Raw genomic sequence first — 18,616 nt, forward strand, 5'->3', positions numbered from 1 at the left:
ACCCTCCAAAGCTGCTTCCTTAAAATTATTTTTTTATTGCTAATATTAAATTTCTACGCTAAGTCTGCATTTTCACTTAAATTGAAATATCTCACAAACTGTAAGTCCTAGGTATGCAGAACCTTTAATAAAGTTCACCTATTTTTTTACGGTGCTTTCAAAAATGCAGTAAAATACAGGGTGTTCCATTTAAAAAAACATAACTTTGATATGGTACGCTTTTCCTGGACACCCTGTATATTTCAAAATATTTTTAAAATGTAGCCGTAATCAACCTACACATACCCACCTAAACATGTTTCTATAACATTTGCCGTTTGGTCACTAGCGACCGAGGCGTTACTGGTGGCCCACCCTGTATATGCATGCATATACCAACTACTTTTGGAGTTAATAGAATTTACGTTTAACAATCATAGAAACACTTATTTCAATTAAATTAATACATTATTGTATTATCTATAGCAGCAATCAATGCGGGACGGTTAATTAGACCGGTTTTCGCCCCCTTCATTTTTGGCCGAAAGAGGAAAATTTTTTTAGTCAGGATCAAGGTCAATTAAAGGTCAGATTGAGAAAAAGTGTATTAAATTAAAGTATCTCGGAGTTTAGGTTTTATGGCTTGTCCAGTCCAAATCGGAGGCCAATTAGTCTGTATCAGGTTATTTGAAGGTCGTCTCAAGGTCATTTCAAGGTCAAGTTGAGACCAACGTCTAACCGCCTGTTATAAACGTATTTGCAGTTGCTGAGATCAAATCTGAGGTCAGTTTGTCTGCGTCAGGTCATTTGAAGGCCATTTGAAAGTTAATTTATGGAATAAACCCTGGAATCAATTAGTCGCTGAATCCAAATCCGAGGTACATGTATATGTATTAATAAAGGTTCAAGGATATTCCAAGGTTGATTTGAGAAAAAGGACTTCTGGTAAGGTCAGTAAGCTAAAATTGTTGATAATAAAAATAAGTTTTTTAAAATCATTTGAGTTTAAACACAAGTACGTACGTAAGGTTCAGACAAGTTAATCTGAAAGAGCAAATGAGCAGATCTTTTATCTCGAAAACTACTTGTTTCACACAAAAATGACCTGTACGAAGGTTGTAGGACTTCGCATGAGTTTCACATCAGTGACCTAAAACTTGGCCAATCCTCCTTACCATCGGTTCACATTAAGCTAATCGACACAAATCAAGTAGTGGAGGACTAAATCGTCTTATAATTGGACCTTGGATTCGAACTCAGAGACTTCAAAAACGGTAATCGATTTCTTGGTTTTTTCTTGATCTGACCTTTAAATGACCTTGAAACAACCTTAAAATGACCTGATGCAGAGAAACTGACTTCAGATTCGAACTCAGCTAACCCAAAAACCTATATAACAGGCGGTTAGACTTAATTGCTCGGTTTTCTCAACTTGACCTTGAGTTGACCTTCAAATAAGCTGATACAGACAAACTGACCTCGGATTCGAAATCAGAGACCCCAAAATCCCGTATAATATGTGGTTGGACTTGATCGCTCGGTTTTTTCTGAATTTGACCTTGAAATGACATTGAAACAACCTTAAAATGCAGAAAGTGTCTAGAGGCCAATGGTGTTGTTATTGAACATTTAATCAATACATTAACTTTTTGAAATGTATTTCATAGCTTGAAAACAAATGAAAATCGCATAACAACATTTGAGTTTTTTCTTATTATAATAAATTATAAAACTTTCTTCCCACATTAATACAAAAAGATAAGACTAAATATGACAACATGGTTCTACCTTTTGTTAAGTTTTATTTACGTGGTTCAACTCAATGTTTAGATGGACTTTAGTATATAAAAATATTGCAGGAGGTGATTTAAGAAAAAAGACAACTTTATAATATGTGATTTTATGTAGTAAAGAATTAGTTTTCTAGATACAGACTGACAATATTATTATTATAGCATTCAAAGAGACGTAATTGCTCTGCTCTTTAATTTATTTGAGGTGGATATCTCCCAGAACCACCGAAATAAAAGTAGTTAAAAATAGTGAAACCGCCGTTAACTACGCCTGACTTTTCCTATATACACATACAGAAAATTTATCTAGGTACAGAATGTTTCAAATTTCGTGCAAGTTGTGATGCAAGTTAATTGAGTGCTGTTACTGATCCACTGCTTGAAGAAAATTAACAATAATTTCGTATCCACAGTAATCATTTCTTAAGACGATACAATCGCAGCCATTAAAATAATTACATTTCAACTAAAGCGACGTACAATTTTGCTTAATAAATATCGTTTAAACTTTTTAAATAAAATAAAAAAGATAAATGTTTATAATTTCCTGGAATTGACATAGGATATCTTTCTATTTCTGTTCTCCACGAAAAGTTGTCATCCTAGACGAAACCACCAATTTTTTAATCGTCCTTTGCATCTTGCAGGTACGTTCTTCCAGTTGTTCATAACGATTGGAATTTTGTACGCTCAGGTTTTTGGATACGCTGTGCCGATGGTGGTATTTCATTACCTAATGTTAGCGGTGCCAATCGTTTTCGGAATAGTTTTCCTGTTCCAATCGGAAACGCCTGTTTATATGATCAGGAAAGGAAAAGTCGATAAGATACCGAAAGCATATAAAAAATTTCGAGGAAAAGACTACGATCCCTCCGAAGAGATCAAAACCATACAAGAGCAAATGGCCTCAGAAGCGGAGAGTGCTGGATTTTGGGAGACCCTGAAGACCAAGGCCGCTATAAAAGCAACGCTGATCTGCTTCATGCTGATGTTCTACCAGCAATTGTCCGGCATCAACGCCGTCATCTTTTATGCGAAGGAAATTTTCACGTCCGCCGGATCTAGCTTAGAGGCACATTGGTGCGTTATCATCATCGGTATCGTCCAAGTGATCGCCACAGTGTTCTCCTCGTGGTCCATTGAGTTGCTCGGAAGAAAAATTCTGCTGATGGCATCATGCGCCTTAATGGCCCTATCTACCGCTCTATTAGGATTGTTTTTCTCTCTGAAGAACTACGAGGCTCTCGATAAATATGGAATTCAAGATATAGGCTTCCTCCCCATCCTCTCTCTTATAATATTCATCATAGCGTTCTCGATCGGACTGGGACCTATACCATGGCTGGCTTCCTCGGAAATATTTCCTCCGGAGATTAAAGCAAAATGTGGTTCGGCCGCTGCCGTGTTCAACTGGTTTCTGGCCTTTATCGTAACAAAATTCTATTTGAACGTGGCGTCAGCCATCGGTAACGACATTACCTTTTACTTTTTCGCTATTGTGATGGTAACTGGAATATTTTTCGTACTATTTATAATTCCAGAAACTAAAAACAAAACTTTCGCAGAAATACAGAGCGAACTCTCAGGAAAATAAACCTACCTCCATATTGCTGTTAGAAATGTCCATGAAACGCTTTATAAATTGAATAATGTAAATAAACAACATAAAGATTATGCATTTTCTTTAAATGTATGTAGAATTTGGAACAATTTATACGCATTTTTAATCCATAAGTTCGTAATTATGACAGAAGCATTAGTTAATCAAAATATAAAAAAATTATGAAATTTATAAAATTGCCTCGTTTGCAAAACATCAAAAAATTAATCAGGCCGGAATAAAAATTAAGTAAATATATCAAGAGATTATTGAATCAGTAGTTATTTGCCATTCGTAATAAACACTTAACCCCTCACATTTCTTCCACTAATTTTGTTCTTTGTCTAAAATCGAAGCAACATGACACTACAGGGTGTGGCGTGTATAATCTATAAAAATTAAACTACAGCTGCTTAACGAAATTTATAATAGAAAAGTCTTATACCAAAAAGTTATATTCTTGCGTTTTTTCCGTAAATTAAAATTCAATTATGGATCAAAATATTTTCTCTGGAACGGTCCTGTCCGTATGCTCTACGATCAGTTACGTGCTGTAGACCAGCCGCGTAAACAAATCGTCGTTGAAAGATATATACCTACTTCTCAATTTTTGGGGAATTTTTCAATGCAAAAGTACAATCTAATAAAAATAGATATTAAAAAAAACTGATATTTTCTTATTATAATAATTAATAGTAATAAGAGTTCGCAAACAAAACCATATCCATAAACATACAGTTACCAACTGCCTACACTAAACAAATTCCATTAAAATATGGAACAAAATGAAATAAAACTTACCTTTTCCAGAGAAACTGTTGAAATTGATCCCCATTAGCGCGGATACAGGCATGGCACCGACACACCCAATTTTGACGAATATTTTCCCCAATTCCAGGTATTCCTCTAATTGTGTCAGCAGCTTCAAGTATACGGTTTCGCAATTCTTCCACCGTAGCAATTGGAGTATTGTAAATCAATGACTTCAAGTGACTCCAAAGATAAAAGTCCATATGTGCGTATTATGGAAAATCACTTCATCATGGGTAAATGTCGTCTCATCTGTTAGTCTACTTGATTGGCACATTGCCGCAAAAAACAAAACGCATTCGTTGATCTCAATCTGTTGAACTGGTTGCAAATGATAGAGATGCAACAGCTGGCGCCTTAAGATGCGATGTACGGTACGAGATGAGGTTCCTATTTGCTGGGCGGGTCATCAAGTACTAATTGTGGGGTCTTTGTCTTTTCCAACACTGCATCTTCAACATTAAAGTTCACTTGCTGACCACGTTCTTCTCCTCGAGGAATTATACTTGCCGTATCCCACATCCGCTGAACACACTGTAGGATTTTATTTGCACATGGGGGGTGACGTTGTGGTCATCGTTTCCGGTACAACCTAGTCACCGCAAGCCCATTTTCTCCTGCACCATACACTAACACCATATCGACACTTTTGGAAATAGTTAATGCATTGTTTTCTCGGTTCATTGTAAAACTAGTTTGTGCACAAACTAAAAAATTAAGCAAATTAGGAAATAAGAATCTCGTTTTTAATGTAATCGGCACGCTATTTTTATTTTTTACTTCTTTATAAAAATTACAGTGTCACTATCGTGGAATTACAAAATAAAAACTTTTGTCTGGAATCTTTCACTTTTTAACACTGATGGGTCGATGGACGATGCTTAATTATATATAAGGTCTGTTCCAACAAGCGTCAGGGATTGTTTCCGAACCGTTAGAAATGTTTGGCCAGCTAAGTTCTAAATGTGTCTTCACTGAATATATCGCAAGAATTAGTTGGATGCACATTTCGAACGGTTCGGAACCAATTCCTGACTCATGTTGGAACAGACCTATAATAGTATTTAATAATTAAGTGAATAATAAATTCAGTACAAATACAAAATCAGTTGACTATACAAATTTTTTGACAATGTAACCTAACCTTCTTTTAGTATTACTAGTATTAGATTATACCGACTTAAATAATAAGGTTGCATCTCGGGTCGCATAAAATTATTTCTAAAGCTTTTAATAAATAACACAGGGTCGGCCTTCATTTTCGTTGAATAAATAAACTTTAATTTACAAAAACAAAACGCGAAGATGGAACTTTTTCGTATAAGAGTTTAAAAATATCATCAGGAAGCTGTAATTTAATTTTTATAAATTATACACGCCACACCCTGTATATAGGTAAAAAAAGATTCTAGAATGCATCCACAATAAAATATAAATGAATTTTACTAAAATGAGCGACTTTGGAAACGCATTTTAACCAGTCTTTGAATCTTGTAGGTACGTTCCTCCATTTGTTCATAACTATCGGGATTTTGTACGCAAAGATTTTTGGATACGCTGTGTCTTTGCTGGTATTTCACATCTTAATGCTCGCAGTGCCGATCATTTTCGCAATTAGTTTCATATTCATGCCCGAAACACCCGTCTACTTGATAAGAAACGGAAAATTAGATAAAGTTCCGAAAACCTTCCAATTCCTACGCGGCAAAATGTACGACTTCAGCAATGAAATTGTAATCATAGAGGAACAAATAGCCGAAGACGCGAAGAGGCCCGGATTTTGGGAGACGATGCGTACCAAGGCCTTCAAGAAGGCGGCACTCATATGCGTGATGCTGATGTTCTACCAACAGTCGTCTGGCATCGTTGCCATACTCTTTTTCCTAAGTGAAATCTTCAATTCGGCTGGATCAAGTTTAGAGCCTCAATGGTGCGTCATTATAGTCGGCATTGTCCAGGTTGGTGTTAGCATGATTTCCTCGTTAGTCATGGACATATTCGGTAGAAAAATTTTGCTGATTGTGTCGAGTGCCATTATGTCTGCCTCTGCCGCTCTGTTAGGATTGTTCTTCACCTTGAAGAACAACGCACTTATCGATAAAGACGCCGTGTACAACATAAGCTTCCTTCCCGTAACGTCGCTAATGCTATTCATCTCAGCGTTTTGTATTGGCCTTGGCCCCATTCCGTGGATGGCTCCCACGGAACTGCTCGCTCCAGAAGTTAAGGCAAAGTTCGCTTCAGCCGTATCTACCTTTAATTGGCTGCTAGCCTTTTTCGTCACGAGGTTTTTCCTCAACGTAGTGGACGCCATTGGTAGCGACGCCACCTTTTACATCTTTGCTGGTATTACAGCAACTGTACCGTTTTTTGTATGGTTTTTATTTCCGGAGACAAAGGGGAAAATCTTTATACAAATCAAGGCTGAACTTGAAGGAACATCGCCAGAAGAAATGTGATAGTTTATGGAACAGTGTAGAAGTTAAGTGACGAAATAAAGGACATAAAAAATCATATTCTTTACTTTCTGTTCCCACTCTATAAAGTAAGATAGACGCAATATAGTTTGAATTTATGATGGTTTAATAAAAACTGATTCATGTCATGAGATCATTTCAAGCTTGATCAGCTAAAGCAATTGTTAATGCGCAAAAAGTAAAAAAGCATAAAGATAGCTAATATGGTAATATGAAATATACTGCGTGTTTATTAAACATACGGCAAAAATTGAAGGGGTTATTCCCTGGACTATTCTAAGAATATTTTGTTCATTGCTGATTTTTGAGAAGCCGCTTTGTTCCAAAGATACAGGGCGAGAAAAATTTTCGACAAAACCAATTTTGATATTTTTGAAATTATGAATACAGTTAAAATAAAAGTATGACGTACTACACTGGGTTTATCTCTTCTTTTTTGGAAGAAAAAAAGGAGGCAACGTGGATTTGATTTAATACGCCTCGTGATTGATCATTTTATATGTGTCGAATTTGTTGAGACTGATTGACGTTTGGCTGTTTGACGTGGATTTTTTGTCTTTAACAGTTAAACTTTTGTTATTTAAGTACTCTATCATGAATCACTATACGAACGCCGAGATGACTGACATGCATCTCATATACGGACCTGCTGGTGGCAGTTCATTAAAAGCTAGGCGGTTGTACATTGAACGATTTCCTGACCGTAATGTTCGTGATAGAAAAACCTTCCAAAATATTCATCAACGTCTTCATGAAACATGCACATTGAAACGAAGTGGAGGACCAGGAAGGGCGATGACAGTGAGAACTGTAGAAGAGGAAACGAATGTGCTGGATATGATACAGGTAGATCCAGATACTTCTACTCGAAAAATTGCACATATTTTGAATGTAAGTTTGGACCATTTGGAATATTCTTAGGGACTATTTGTTGTACACATACCACATACAACGCGTTCAGACACTTCTTCCTACTGATTTTCATCCAGTCAATGATTTTTGCATACTTTGATTCAAATCCGTCAACTACTAACATTAATTGTTTTTACTGATGAAGGAAATTTCTCAAGAAATGCCATAAGTAATTTTCATAACAACCATGTGTGGGCTGAAGAAAATGCACATGAGGTACTTGAAGATTGTTTTCGACATAATTTTTTGTCGTTGAACGTTTTCTTGCAATTGTGGATAACTGGCTAATTGGAACGGTAATTCTACCAGGAAGACTTACCGGCGAAGTGTATCGCAATTTTTTGAAACAAACGCTACGTCAGTTTCTGGAGGATGTACCATTGGCAACAACAAATGCAATGTGGTTTATGCACGATGGTGCACCAGCACATTTTAGCGTGGTTGCTGGAATGATCGAGGTGGACCTCACTTATGGCCTGCTCGATTGCTGGACTTAATCGGATAATTGCTGGATGTAACTTAATAAGAAACTACTCTGGTGTTTTTGAAAGAGTTGAGTGAATGAGGAGAAAATTGGATTCTTGTATCCTCACTTTCAACAGTTCTTGTAGATTAAAAAGCTTTACATGTAATTTTCGTTAAGAAAATATTGTTAGTCGAAAATTCTCGTCCTGTATTTTCGGAACAAATGAGAGGACAAAATATTATTAGAATAGTTCAAGGACTAACCCCCTGATTTTTTGCCATATGTTTAACAAACACCTCGTAGAAATCATTTTATTTATCGCAAGTGCTTGATGAAAACGAGATATTTATGTAATGTATAAAAGTGGTAAATTATAGTTCTAACTGCTAAAATACTTAAAATAACAATTAATTACTTGTTGAACAGGAAAATGAATACATATTTTAGGGTGCAAACGTTTTACTTACTATTTGTCTGTTAATGGGTTTCCATCGGAAGACATGAATTTTGTGGCATTTGATGTCAGTCGCTGTAACATTGATTACCGAAAACAGAAAAATCTTTAACATCGAATTTGGTTCGGGACCGGATTTTATCGAGTTTCAGTCTAAGTATTAATTGTTTTACACAGGATGTTACACGCAATTAAAATCATTGCAGATGTTCATATAGTTTTAGGTCGAGCAGGAATAAATTGTAGCAAAATAAGCAACAAATTTACGGTATAAAGAAAATAATGGAAATAAAGAAACTTTGGTTTTTGTAGGTAGTAGATTTCCTTAGGCAATCTTGAAACATAACTATAGTTTAGGTAAATACCAACTGAATGAAGCAAAAGGTTTATTGCAGCTCAGTCACTATTAGAATGACCTAAACATTTTAAAAGTCGTGTTAACATTTTGTAGAATAAGCTTTTATGTACACATGAAGCACTATTGTCGAAGATAAACAAACGTTTGATCAAATAATACTATATTGATTACTAAATAATTTATAATATACAGTATGTATTTCCCTGTAGGTATAGTGTCCAGAAGGATTATCACTTTCCGAGAAAACATAATTTTTAATAAAGAAATTATTTACCTTGGGATACCCTGACTAGTACTCAAACCTATATTAAAATATACAGATTATTTTTCTCAAAAATTGTATTAAATCGGATAGATATGGAGTTAATTAAAAATTAAAAATAACAAATATCACTTTCTTCGTCGTCTTTCATGCACAGCATATCTTCATGTTGGCCTTAGCTTAAAGGCATACTAGTGCGTTTCTTATGTCAGAAATATAAATTTTTCGAAAATTATGAAGCATGATATCAAACGCAAAATTGATTAAATTGCTTTCTCGATTATAAAACAACAAAAAAACTATGCAGTGAGCTGTAAAAACTAGGGAAATATATCAGCAAGTGAGTGCTGAGTCAATCATTATTAATCTCTCGTAATAAACACCAAACCCCTCATACTTTTTCCACAAATTGTATTCCTTGTCTAAAACCGGGGAAAGGCGACACTATATATTTTCATTAAAATGTGCGACCTTCGAATAAGCCTTTTACCACCAGCACCATCCACGTTGCAGATGTTCACTTGACTTAGAGTTATAAAAAGATTTTAACCAACTTTTTAATCTTATAGGTACGTTCCTCCATTTGTTCATAACGATTGGGATTTTGTACGCACAGATTTTTGGATACGCTGTGTCCTTGCTGGCATTTCACATCTTAATGCTCGCAGTACCGATCGTTTGTGCAATTAGTTTCATATTCATGCCCGAAACACCCGTCTATCTCATTAGAAACGGAAAATTAGATAAAGTTCCGAAAACCTTCCAATTCCTACGCGGCAAAATGTACGACTTCAGCCATGAAGTTGTGATCATAGAAGAACAAATAGCTGAAGATGCGAAGAGGCCCGGATTTTGGGTGTCCATGAATACAAAGGCCTCCAAGAAGGCGTCGCTGATATGCCTGATGCTGATGTTCTACCAACAGTTTTCAGGCGTCATCCCAATACTCTTTTTCCTGAATGAAATCTTCACGTCGGCTGGATCAAGTTTAGAACCTCAATGGTGCGTCATCATAGTCGGCATAGTCGAGGTGGGTGTTAGCATAGTTTCCTCGTTGGTCATGGATAAATTTGGTAGAAAAATTTTGCTGATAGTCTCGAGTGTCACTATGGCAATTTCTGCCGCTGTGTTAGGATTGTTCTTCACCTTGAAGAACAGCGCAATTATTGAAAAAGACGATATTGGCAAGATAAGCTTCCTCTCCATATTGTCGCTGATGGTGTTCATCGCAGGCTTCTGTTTTGGTATTGGCCCCATTCCATGGATGGCTCCCTCGGAACTATTCGCTCCAGAAGTTACGGCAAAGTGCAGTTCGGCCGCATCTACCTTTAATTGGCTGCTAGCCTTTTTCGTGTCTAGATTTTTCCTCAACGTAGTGGACGCCATTGGTAGCGACGCCACCTTCTACATCTTTGCCGGTATTACAGCAACTGTACCGTTCTTTGCATGGTTTTTATTTCCAGAGACAAAGGGGAAAATCTTTATACAGATCAAGAGTGAACTTGAAGGAAAATCGCCAGATGAAATGTCGCCAGATGAAATATCGCCACAAGAAATACTATAGTTTATGGAACAATATAACAGTTAACTTTCGAAATAAAGGATATAAAAAAAAACAGATTCTTTACTTCCTATTCCTCAACTAATTGAGCTTTTAATAAAGTAAAATAGACGCGCTATAAAGATATTTTATGTTATTTTTGATAGTGTAATAAAAACTGTTTCATGAATCATAATGATAACGTTTGAAGATTAATTAACTAAAGTAATTTTAAATGCAAAAAAGTTTTGAAAAAGCATAAAAACACATTAACAACTGAGAATATGTTAATACTATTGGTATAAGAAATATACAGGATGATTATTAATTACTTGCACAAACTTTAAAGGGCGAATCATTGACTAATTTTAAGATAAAAAGTTCATATGGACAAGGGTCCGCAGCCGCTTGGTTCTTGAGATTCAGAACGTCCAAAAAAAATTTAGTTTGCTATTTTGATTATATTTTTGTTCAAGAACATGACATTTGACGAAATTCGGAGTATTATTGATGAGAAACTAACTAAAATATTTTTTGTTTCATATTAGAAGGCACCACATACAGTGTTGTGCCTGGATAACCATAACTTTTTTGTGTCGCACTGTATGTCATTTCAACTAAACATTTCCATTAAATTTTACGTACAAAATGCACTGTTAATATTTGTCGCTGAAAGCAGCCGTTTTGTAATAAAATGGGTTTAAAGTTAAACCTGCGTTGGAATTTTGTAAGTTGAGTAATTAAGAGTTTTTAAAAAACAAGTGAAAAAATGTCCTTTATTGATTGAATTGCGAGTCACAAACTTAGATCATTTACAAGACTAATATAAACTACTTCTACAAATAAGTTATTAACGTTTACAATAATAGCTGAAACAAAAATTGTTTTTTGGACGCTGTGTATCTCAAGTATCAACCCATGTTCATATGAACTTTTTATCTTAAAATTAGTCAAAGATTCACCCTGTAAAATTTGTACGAATACTTAATAAATACCCTGTATACAGGGTGTTTCTTAATAACGGAGGTTATTCTTGGGTCCATTTTAAGAAAAAAGTTTCATGTCAACATATGTCCTAAATGTCTTAACTTTTGAACTACAGGGTGCTAAAGTTTTATGAAAAAAAAAAATTATGATAACTTTGCCTACCTACCCTAGATATTTTTTCAAATTTGGTACACACCTATTCATCGAGATGCATTTTCTGATGTACAAATAATTTTATTATTTTTGCCAGTGGCGTCTGTACAGGTATTGTATTGAATATTTTTGAAGAAAAATATGTTACGTAACTGCTTTTTCTTAAAGTATCATTTTCGGAATCCTCATTCCTGTCTGAGCAAATGTGGTGTCTTGAATTTTTTTCGTTTGACGTACGGTTTTCGCATAAAAAAATAAAATTCATTCATTTGCATCTTATTGGACCACTTACGAAGAAAAAAAAGATTTATGTAACTTTGAACAATAATTTATTTAAGATAATAACTTTTAAACGTTGAAATTATTAAATTACAGTAATCTACATACATTTTGGAATGGTAAAAGAAATTACCCTGGCGTAACATATTTTTCTTCAAAAATATTCAATACAAACAGACGCCACTGCCAAAAATAATAAAATTGTTTGTACATCAGAAAATGCATCTCGATGACTAGAAGGCGTGTATCAAATTTGAAAAAATATCTAGGGTAATACCAAAGTCATAAAAAAATGTTTTTTCATGAAACTTTAGCATCCTGTAGTTCAAAAGTTGACTTTTAGGACATATCTATGTTCGTATGAAGTTTTTTTCTTAAAATGTATCCAAGAATAACCTCCTTAAATATTAGCACGTTATTAAGAAACACCCTGTAAAACCATAGTAGTGAAATTTACTTTATCTACAGTAAGTCCTTGTTGTAAACGGGATGTTGATATAATATACAAAAATGATAAATTATGGCACTAATTGCTTTAATACTTAATATAAATATTAGCTGTCGAACAGGAAAATATGTATTTTAGGGTGCAAAGATTAAAACGCTTTTATTATTTGTCTGATAATTGGTTTACATCGGAAGACATTAATTTTGTAGCATTTGCTGTTCTCAGTCGCTATAAAATTGATTATCGGAAAGGTAAAAATATTTATTTAAAATCGAATTTGTTCCCATATCTGGCAGAGTTTTATCCAGTGTCAGACTAAGTATTACTTGATTTTCGCAGGATGTTACACTGAAATAAAAATACTGCTGCATTATTGTAGAAGACAGAAAAAAGTTTAATTTTATAAAAACCAACAAAAATCACTTCTCTGTAAAAAATGCACAACATTCCTTTAATTTTCTATTTTATTTCTCTATCACAAACATTCCTCTGTGTGTACATTACTTGGTTGAGAGGACATGTAGGCAATATGGAAAATGACCATTGCAACACTTTTTTCCTTTTGAATTGACAAACCAACAAGCACATAGGAATAGCTTTTTTTAAATTTAATAGGTATCATTTTAAACTATGAGATAAAAGGATTGTCGATAAGAAATTTTATTTTAAACCTTGACGTTTACAAAAATTTCCAGATGGTTTTAAATGGTTCTTAGAATGTTGCCAAAAAAAAAACGTACAATAAAGTTCAACTGATCTTTACATCGTCTGAGCAAAGACAGTGTTTGTTATTAGGGTCTTACGTGTGGTATGTAGTAAGGTATATGGAGTCTCTGTGGGGGGTTGCCGTAATAGACTTTGTTCTCGATGAAGGAGACTATGAACGATGATGGTTATTGATCTGTGTCAACAGATTAGTCTAAGCTTGGGTGGGAACGTCTATAACTTACTACCTCCAGATACTGGGTTGAATAACTGATAAGTTGCTCTTGTGCGGAAAAGGTACTCCAATCAGTGAATACAATGGAAAAAATCGAATTAGATAGTTGAAGCTAACTAGAAGATAACGTTAGTTTGTGTTTGTGAAAACTGAATGTGTGGCTATGTCCAAGTATTGCAAAAATGTAAGTATATACAATTAGGAATTAAGAATGTACTCGTGAAATTAAGTTCTGAAATGCTAAATATGTTGGATTAGTGAAATAATTCTAATTTGGTTCACATAGACGATGAGAAAAAATAAATTGCCTTCAGATTTAAAAGTAAAAAAAAATAAGGAAACTTTTCTCTCCTTTTCACTCGGCAACCACTTCGTTGCACGACTTGGTATTTACCAAGAATCAAATGATTAGTTTCCTATCTGTATTGAGTTTGGAGTCGATTACCTCACCAAACCAGGGTAAAAGTTAGACTTTCTCGTACCATAAGCTCAAAACATAAGCTAATTAGGCAGAAAAAATTCCACACCATCAAACAGGTACCATTTTTTAGGAATGTAAATTGCTAATCAATTAGCCACACATGCTGAAAGATACGAACACTTGAAAACGATAATTGTTACATATCTCAACACGTGATGTGACCTTTATGTACTTCACAGCAAAGAAATTGTATCTATTAGCTAAACCCAGGTAAATCTTTGTATAGTTGTTTAATAGGCATATGCAATTAGATATTTAGCTAATATAAGGCATATATACTTACAGTTAAATAAATTTTCACATGTCTTACGACTTCACTATCATCGCAATGTGAACAGAATGAAGGCAAAGATAGAAGAAGAAACATGTCCAGTTCTGAGTTTGCAGTGACTGATAATTTGTATATCTACTATTTTTGATATAATATTGGTTTCGTTACATTAGACTGTACAACGCAACCATAATGAAAGATTAGAGTAGTACAACGCGTACTAACTAGGCACTTGGTCTCGATTAATAATCTGCGGATGATCAGAGTCGACGTTCAATTGCATGTTTTGACGATTCTCATTGCGAAAAAGGGTCAATTTTATTTGGCAGATGGCTCGGCGCTTGGTGGACACTAAGCAGTTTCTTTGAATTACGAGCTGATTTCCCAGAAAACTTTAATTAATTCAATTTTTTATATTTTATTAAATGTTAAACAGATCACTTTTTGGTAAAGTTAATATACAACGCCCTAATTTCTTGGAACAGTGTATTTTCTGTTTTATCTTAACAAATGGCAGTAATTGTTTTTCAGAGTATACTTTGATATTTAAGAAATAATCTATTCTAAAATTTTCTGTTGTAAAACAGACCTGACCCGATTAAAACATATGAGATTAGCTAAAAATTAGTTGTATTAAAATAAAAATTGTCTTTTTCTTCAAATATTTTTTTGATCGCGTGTTTCTAAGTATTAAATTATCTCAGTATCAAGTAAATGTCAATAAAAAATATGGATCACCCTACATACTCTTACTGATGTATTTTTTTATTAAAACCGGACTGTATTTTTCATTCTTCTGCACAAACAAGTGGTCTGCACATATTTTCGGCTATATCCGGAACCGGATCACGTATGCACCCCTCTGAATTATACACAAACACCCCAGCGTTTGGCACACAGGGTATAATCGTAAACATTTCCTCCGGTGAGTGCATGCGTTCGAACTGACTTTGGCGGAATATCATCATTAGCCATATAAACTTTTTTCGAATGTCGCAATTTGGATTGCAAATTTCCGAACGTGTTTCGATAGGACTTAGACGAGGTACGTGAGAAAATTACATCTTTGTGCGCGGATTATCGATATGGAAAAGAAAATATATGCTGAGGTGAGACATTGCCGACTATTTTGTTTCCGTTTTCATAAGGGATAAAATCCAAAGCAAATCTATTGAAGTGCGCTTTTTTGCTATGTTTACTTTCCAGAATTTAGCTATATTTATTTTAGTAACGGCAAAGCTTGTAGACTTTGTATTAACGATCCTTTAAATACGATCAAGCCTTATTTACTATTTTGTAAATTTCCCCATTAACTGCTTCATCATTAAGGAGTTTAAAACAAATAATATAGCAATATATGGAATTGTTATTGTGGATGTATTTTCTAACAGAATTTTCAATATTCCTATAAACTGTTTCAACAAAACTCTCAGGTTGTTGATTATTATTTATTAATACATTTTTTATTAATTCCTACACTTATTTCTAAATAAATGTCATTTTTTTAAACTAAAATATATAGAAAGCGTAATATATTATTGCTTTCTATTTCCAAAGTAAAAATTGTTGGTTCCTTGTTATTCAGAAATATATTTAATTCCTAAGATAAAAACCCAAATTGCAAAAATATGTCTACATATCTCCACGAAACAGTAGGATTTTCATTTAAATTGTTAATATAAGTAAAAAAATCCATAAAACTATTACTTAAAATTGGTGATAATAAGGACGAAGTCTCGTTGATAAAATTCATTATTTAATTGAAAATATGTAGCTTTTATACATGTACCTAATAATTTCATTACACATCATATACTTGAGTTAGTTCTGTCAGATTGTTGTCATTTTCTAATTTATTTTTGATAATATTCAGCGTTTTATCTACTGATATAGTAGTGAATAAACTAACCACATCAAAACTCACCATTAAATGACTAGTATTAAAATTATTTAAAGAAAGTTTTTTCAAAAGATATTTACTATTTTTAATATATGAATCAGAATGTCCAAATAAAGGTTTAATAAATAATTTCTAAAAAATATTATGCCAACATACATATTACAAGGAGAATTAATGGAATTACATAATGGTCTTAAAGGAATATCCTGTTTATAAATTTTTGGTGAACCATAAAAATGTTACTATAATGCGAATTTAAAATAATCCTCATCTGAAAATTCTTGTTTATACAGGATGATTCACAAGCGATGACCAAAAATGAAACCTCGTATCCTTTGATGAATTTTAAGAGGGTCTTTCGTATAAAGTTTTTGTCTAGGACGCTTTGTTAAAAAGATACAGGGTGTTAAACTAAATTTTTTTTAATTTTTTAAAAAATTTAAAAACTAGTAAGTGAAATTATTTGAAATTGGGCACATGTATTTATGTAAACATCTAAAATTCAGATGCTGCAGTGGCGGAAATACAGGGTATCGGTAGCATATTTTTTTAAATAAAATAGTACGCCGCTGCTTTACGGCATGACATTTTTGGATTTGTGTTTCAATTTTCTACAAATTACTACTCTCTTATGTTTTTCGAAAACTCTGATTTTCGAGTAAGTAAAACTTAAAAACGAACTGAGAATACCTACTGGATTTCTTTTTGTGGGGTGCTGTTAAACGGCTGGTATACAGTGAACAAATGAATACACCTGAGCAGTTAGAAAAAAGAATAAATAATGCTTTTCATCAGATTCAAGCAATTTCGAACAAATTACATTTTCATTACTGACTAATGTTATTAATTTCTTTATTCGATTAAATAACCGAATTATTAGTGTTTGTCATGTCATTTAAGAAAAAGTGTTATCAGCTCGTTTTTTAAATTTTACTCGAAAATCAGGCTTTTTTCGAAAAACATAAGAGAGTAGTAATTTGTAGAAAATTGAAACACGAATCCGAAAATAGCATGATTGTTATCGTAAAGCAGTCATTGGAGCATCTGAATTTTAGAAAAAGGCCTCAGATTTTGGACAATGTTTACATAAATGCATATGCCCAATTTCAAATTATTTCACTTAGTAGTTTTTAAATTATTTTAAAAAATTAACAATATTTTAAGTTTAACACCCTGTATCTTAAAAATTACTGTAAAATTCACCAAAGATTACAAGGTTTCATTTTTGGTCACCATTTGTGAATCACCCTGTATTTAAATAATGTCATACAAATTTTATTTTCTATTGATTTGGTTGGATTTTTATTTAATTTTGTATAATTTCCTTCACTAGTTAAATTAGATATTTTTGTATCGTAAGATGTTTTGTTTACAATAACTATAGCATTACCTTTATCAGCTGGCAATATTTTAATATTATCACTTTTTAATTAATACAAGCTGTTACAAGTTCGCTTGGAATTTTGGAAATACATTTTTTTGTTTCATTTCGTCCTTGTTTGAGGAGATATTGAAAAAAGAACAATTTCTCATGGCCACTTTTTGTCCTCTATCGAATGGCATAATCAATTTTTATATGTAACGTTTTGTCTTTCCAGGATCATCATCAACTTCATTTTTTTAAATAAGGCCCTAGATATTTTATTACATTTGCAAGCCTTCATGATCCCCAATACTGTACTGCCTTAGCCCGAACCAGATTCAGACGTTTTGTCTCGAAAAATTAATATTCAGTGTATTAGTTCCCAATTTATCTAAATTTTTAATTTAGATTTCTTTGTTTATTGAATTATCGTACACTGTAAGTGGCGTTAGACCCTGTGAAATCCATCTAGTTATTTAAACTATTACCACCACGCGTTACAGTAAAACATTTATTATTATTAACTATTACCATCACTTGGCCATACATAACTCAATAAGTTGTTGCGTCAAAATTAAAACATTATTACAATTTTAATTTTATTATGACAAACTAATTCTTAAAAATGCATATGAACAACCAAAACGCCAGTGAATTGTCTACGCCTCCGTTTCATAGTAGATTCTTGTTACCCGATTTTTTCGAAGCCGCGGCTAGTAAAACTCCTAGGAAGGCGTAGAACTTCGTATTGCTGTTTTTTTTTGTAAAAAAAAAATCACAAAAACTTTCGAAAAAGAGTTTGATACTAAAGTGATAGCCTGATTTATGGTTTTACCGTGGCCTGAGAGTCAGTAGTCGATTCATAATTATGCGTCTGTCACTATCTTAATTTGTAGTTGATGACTGATGACAGCGATGTCGCTGTGTTTTCGCTGTCTACGATTATTTTATATTTATTTTGCATTAGATTTCATGCAGTCTCGGGTTCTATGACACAATATTATTCTTTAAAAAATTTCAGTAAATGTTCAAAAACATTTTCGTTTTGGCAAAGGTTGCAAATGAAGATCAGCGTAATATTATCGGAATTTATTATATCTGTAACCGCAACTGTGAAAGAACATGTCAGATGTATTTGTACGA

General features: G+C 33.5%; 3 protein-coding genes across 3 annotated transcripts; all 3 read left to right on the forward strand.

The window, feature by feature from the left end:
• Nucleotides 1–2,508: 2,508 nt before the first annotated feature.
• LOC111691571 (facilitated trehalose transporter Tret1-like) lies at nt 2,509–3,366 on the forward strand. Its single transcript, XM_023454628.1, has one exon. It carries the CDS (start codon nt 2,509–2,511, stop codon nt 3,364–3,366), a length of 858 nt encoding a protein of 285 aa, XP_023310396.1.
• Nucleotides 3,367–5,810: 2,444 nt separating this feature from the next.
• Nucleotides 5,811–6,641, forward strand: LOC108907765 (facilitated trehalose transporter Tret1-like). Its single transcript, XM_018711557.1, has one exon. The coding sequence runs from the start codon at nt 5,811–5,813 to the stop codon at nt 6,639–6,641; it is 831 nt and encodes a 276-aa protein (XP_018567073.1).
• A 776-nt stretch (nt 6,642–7,417) lies between these two features.
• Nucleotides 7,418–10,675, forward strand: LOC108907766 (facilitated trehalose transporter Tret1-like). Its single transcript, XM_018711558.1, has 2 exons — nt 7,418–7,505; nt 9,681–10,675. Exons 1-2 carry the CDS (start codon nt 7,418–7,420, stop codon nt 10,673–10,675), a joined length of 1,083 nt encoding a protein of 360 aa, XP_018567074.1.
• Nucleotides 10,676–18,616: the final 7,941 nt, after the last annotated feature.

The sequence above is a fragment of the Anoplophora glabripennis genome, unplaced genomic scaffold (assembly GCF_000390285.2).
Source record: "Anoplophora glabripennis isolate ALB-LARVAE unplaced genomic scaffold, Agla_2.0 scaffold359, whole genome shotgun sequence".
In the NCBI taxonomy this organism is placed as follows: domain Eukaryota; kingdom Metazoa; phylum Arthropoda; class Insecta; order Coleoptera; family Cerambycidae; genus Anoplophora; species Anoplophora glabripennis.

What these genes read in the sequence shown, in the direction of transcription:
- LOC111691571 (XM_023454628.1), top strand. Translation starts at nt 2,509, where the DNA reads ATGTTAGCGGTGCCAATCGTTTTCGGAATAGTTTTCCTGTTCCAATCG.
- LOC108907765 (XM_018711557.1), top strand. Translation starts at nt 5,811, where the DNA reads ATGCCCGAAACACCCGTCTACTTGATAAGAAACGGAAAATTAGATAAA.
- LOC108907766 (XM_018711558.1), top strand. Translation starts at nt 7,418, where the DNA reads ATGCACATTGAAACGAAGTGGAGGACCAGGAAGGGCGATGACAGTGAG. An exon ending in ATGTGCTGGATATGATACAG is followed by an intron (nt 7,506 to 9,680) that starts GTAGATCCAGAT and finishes TTAATCTTATAG; the next exon opens with GTACGTTCCTCCATTTGTTC.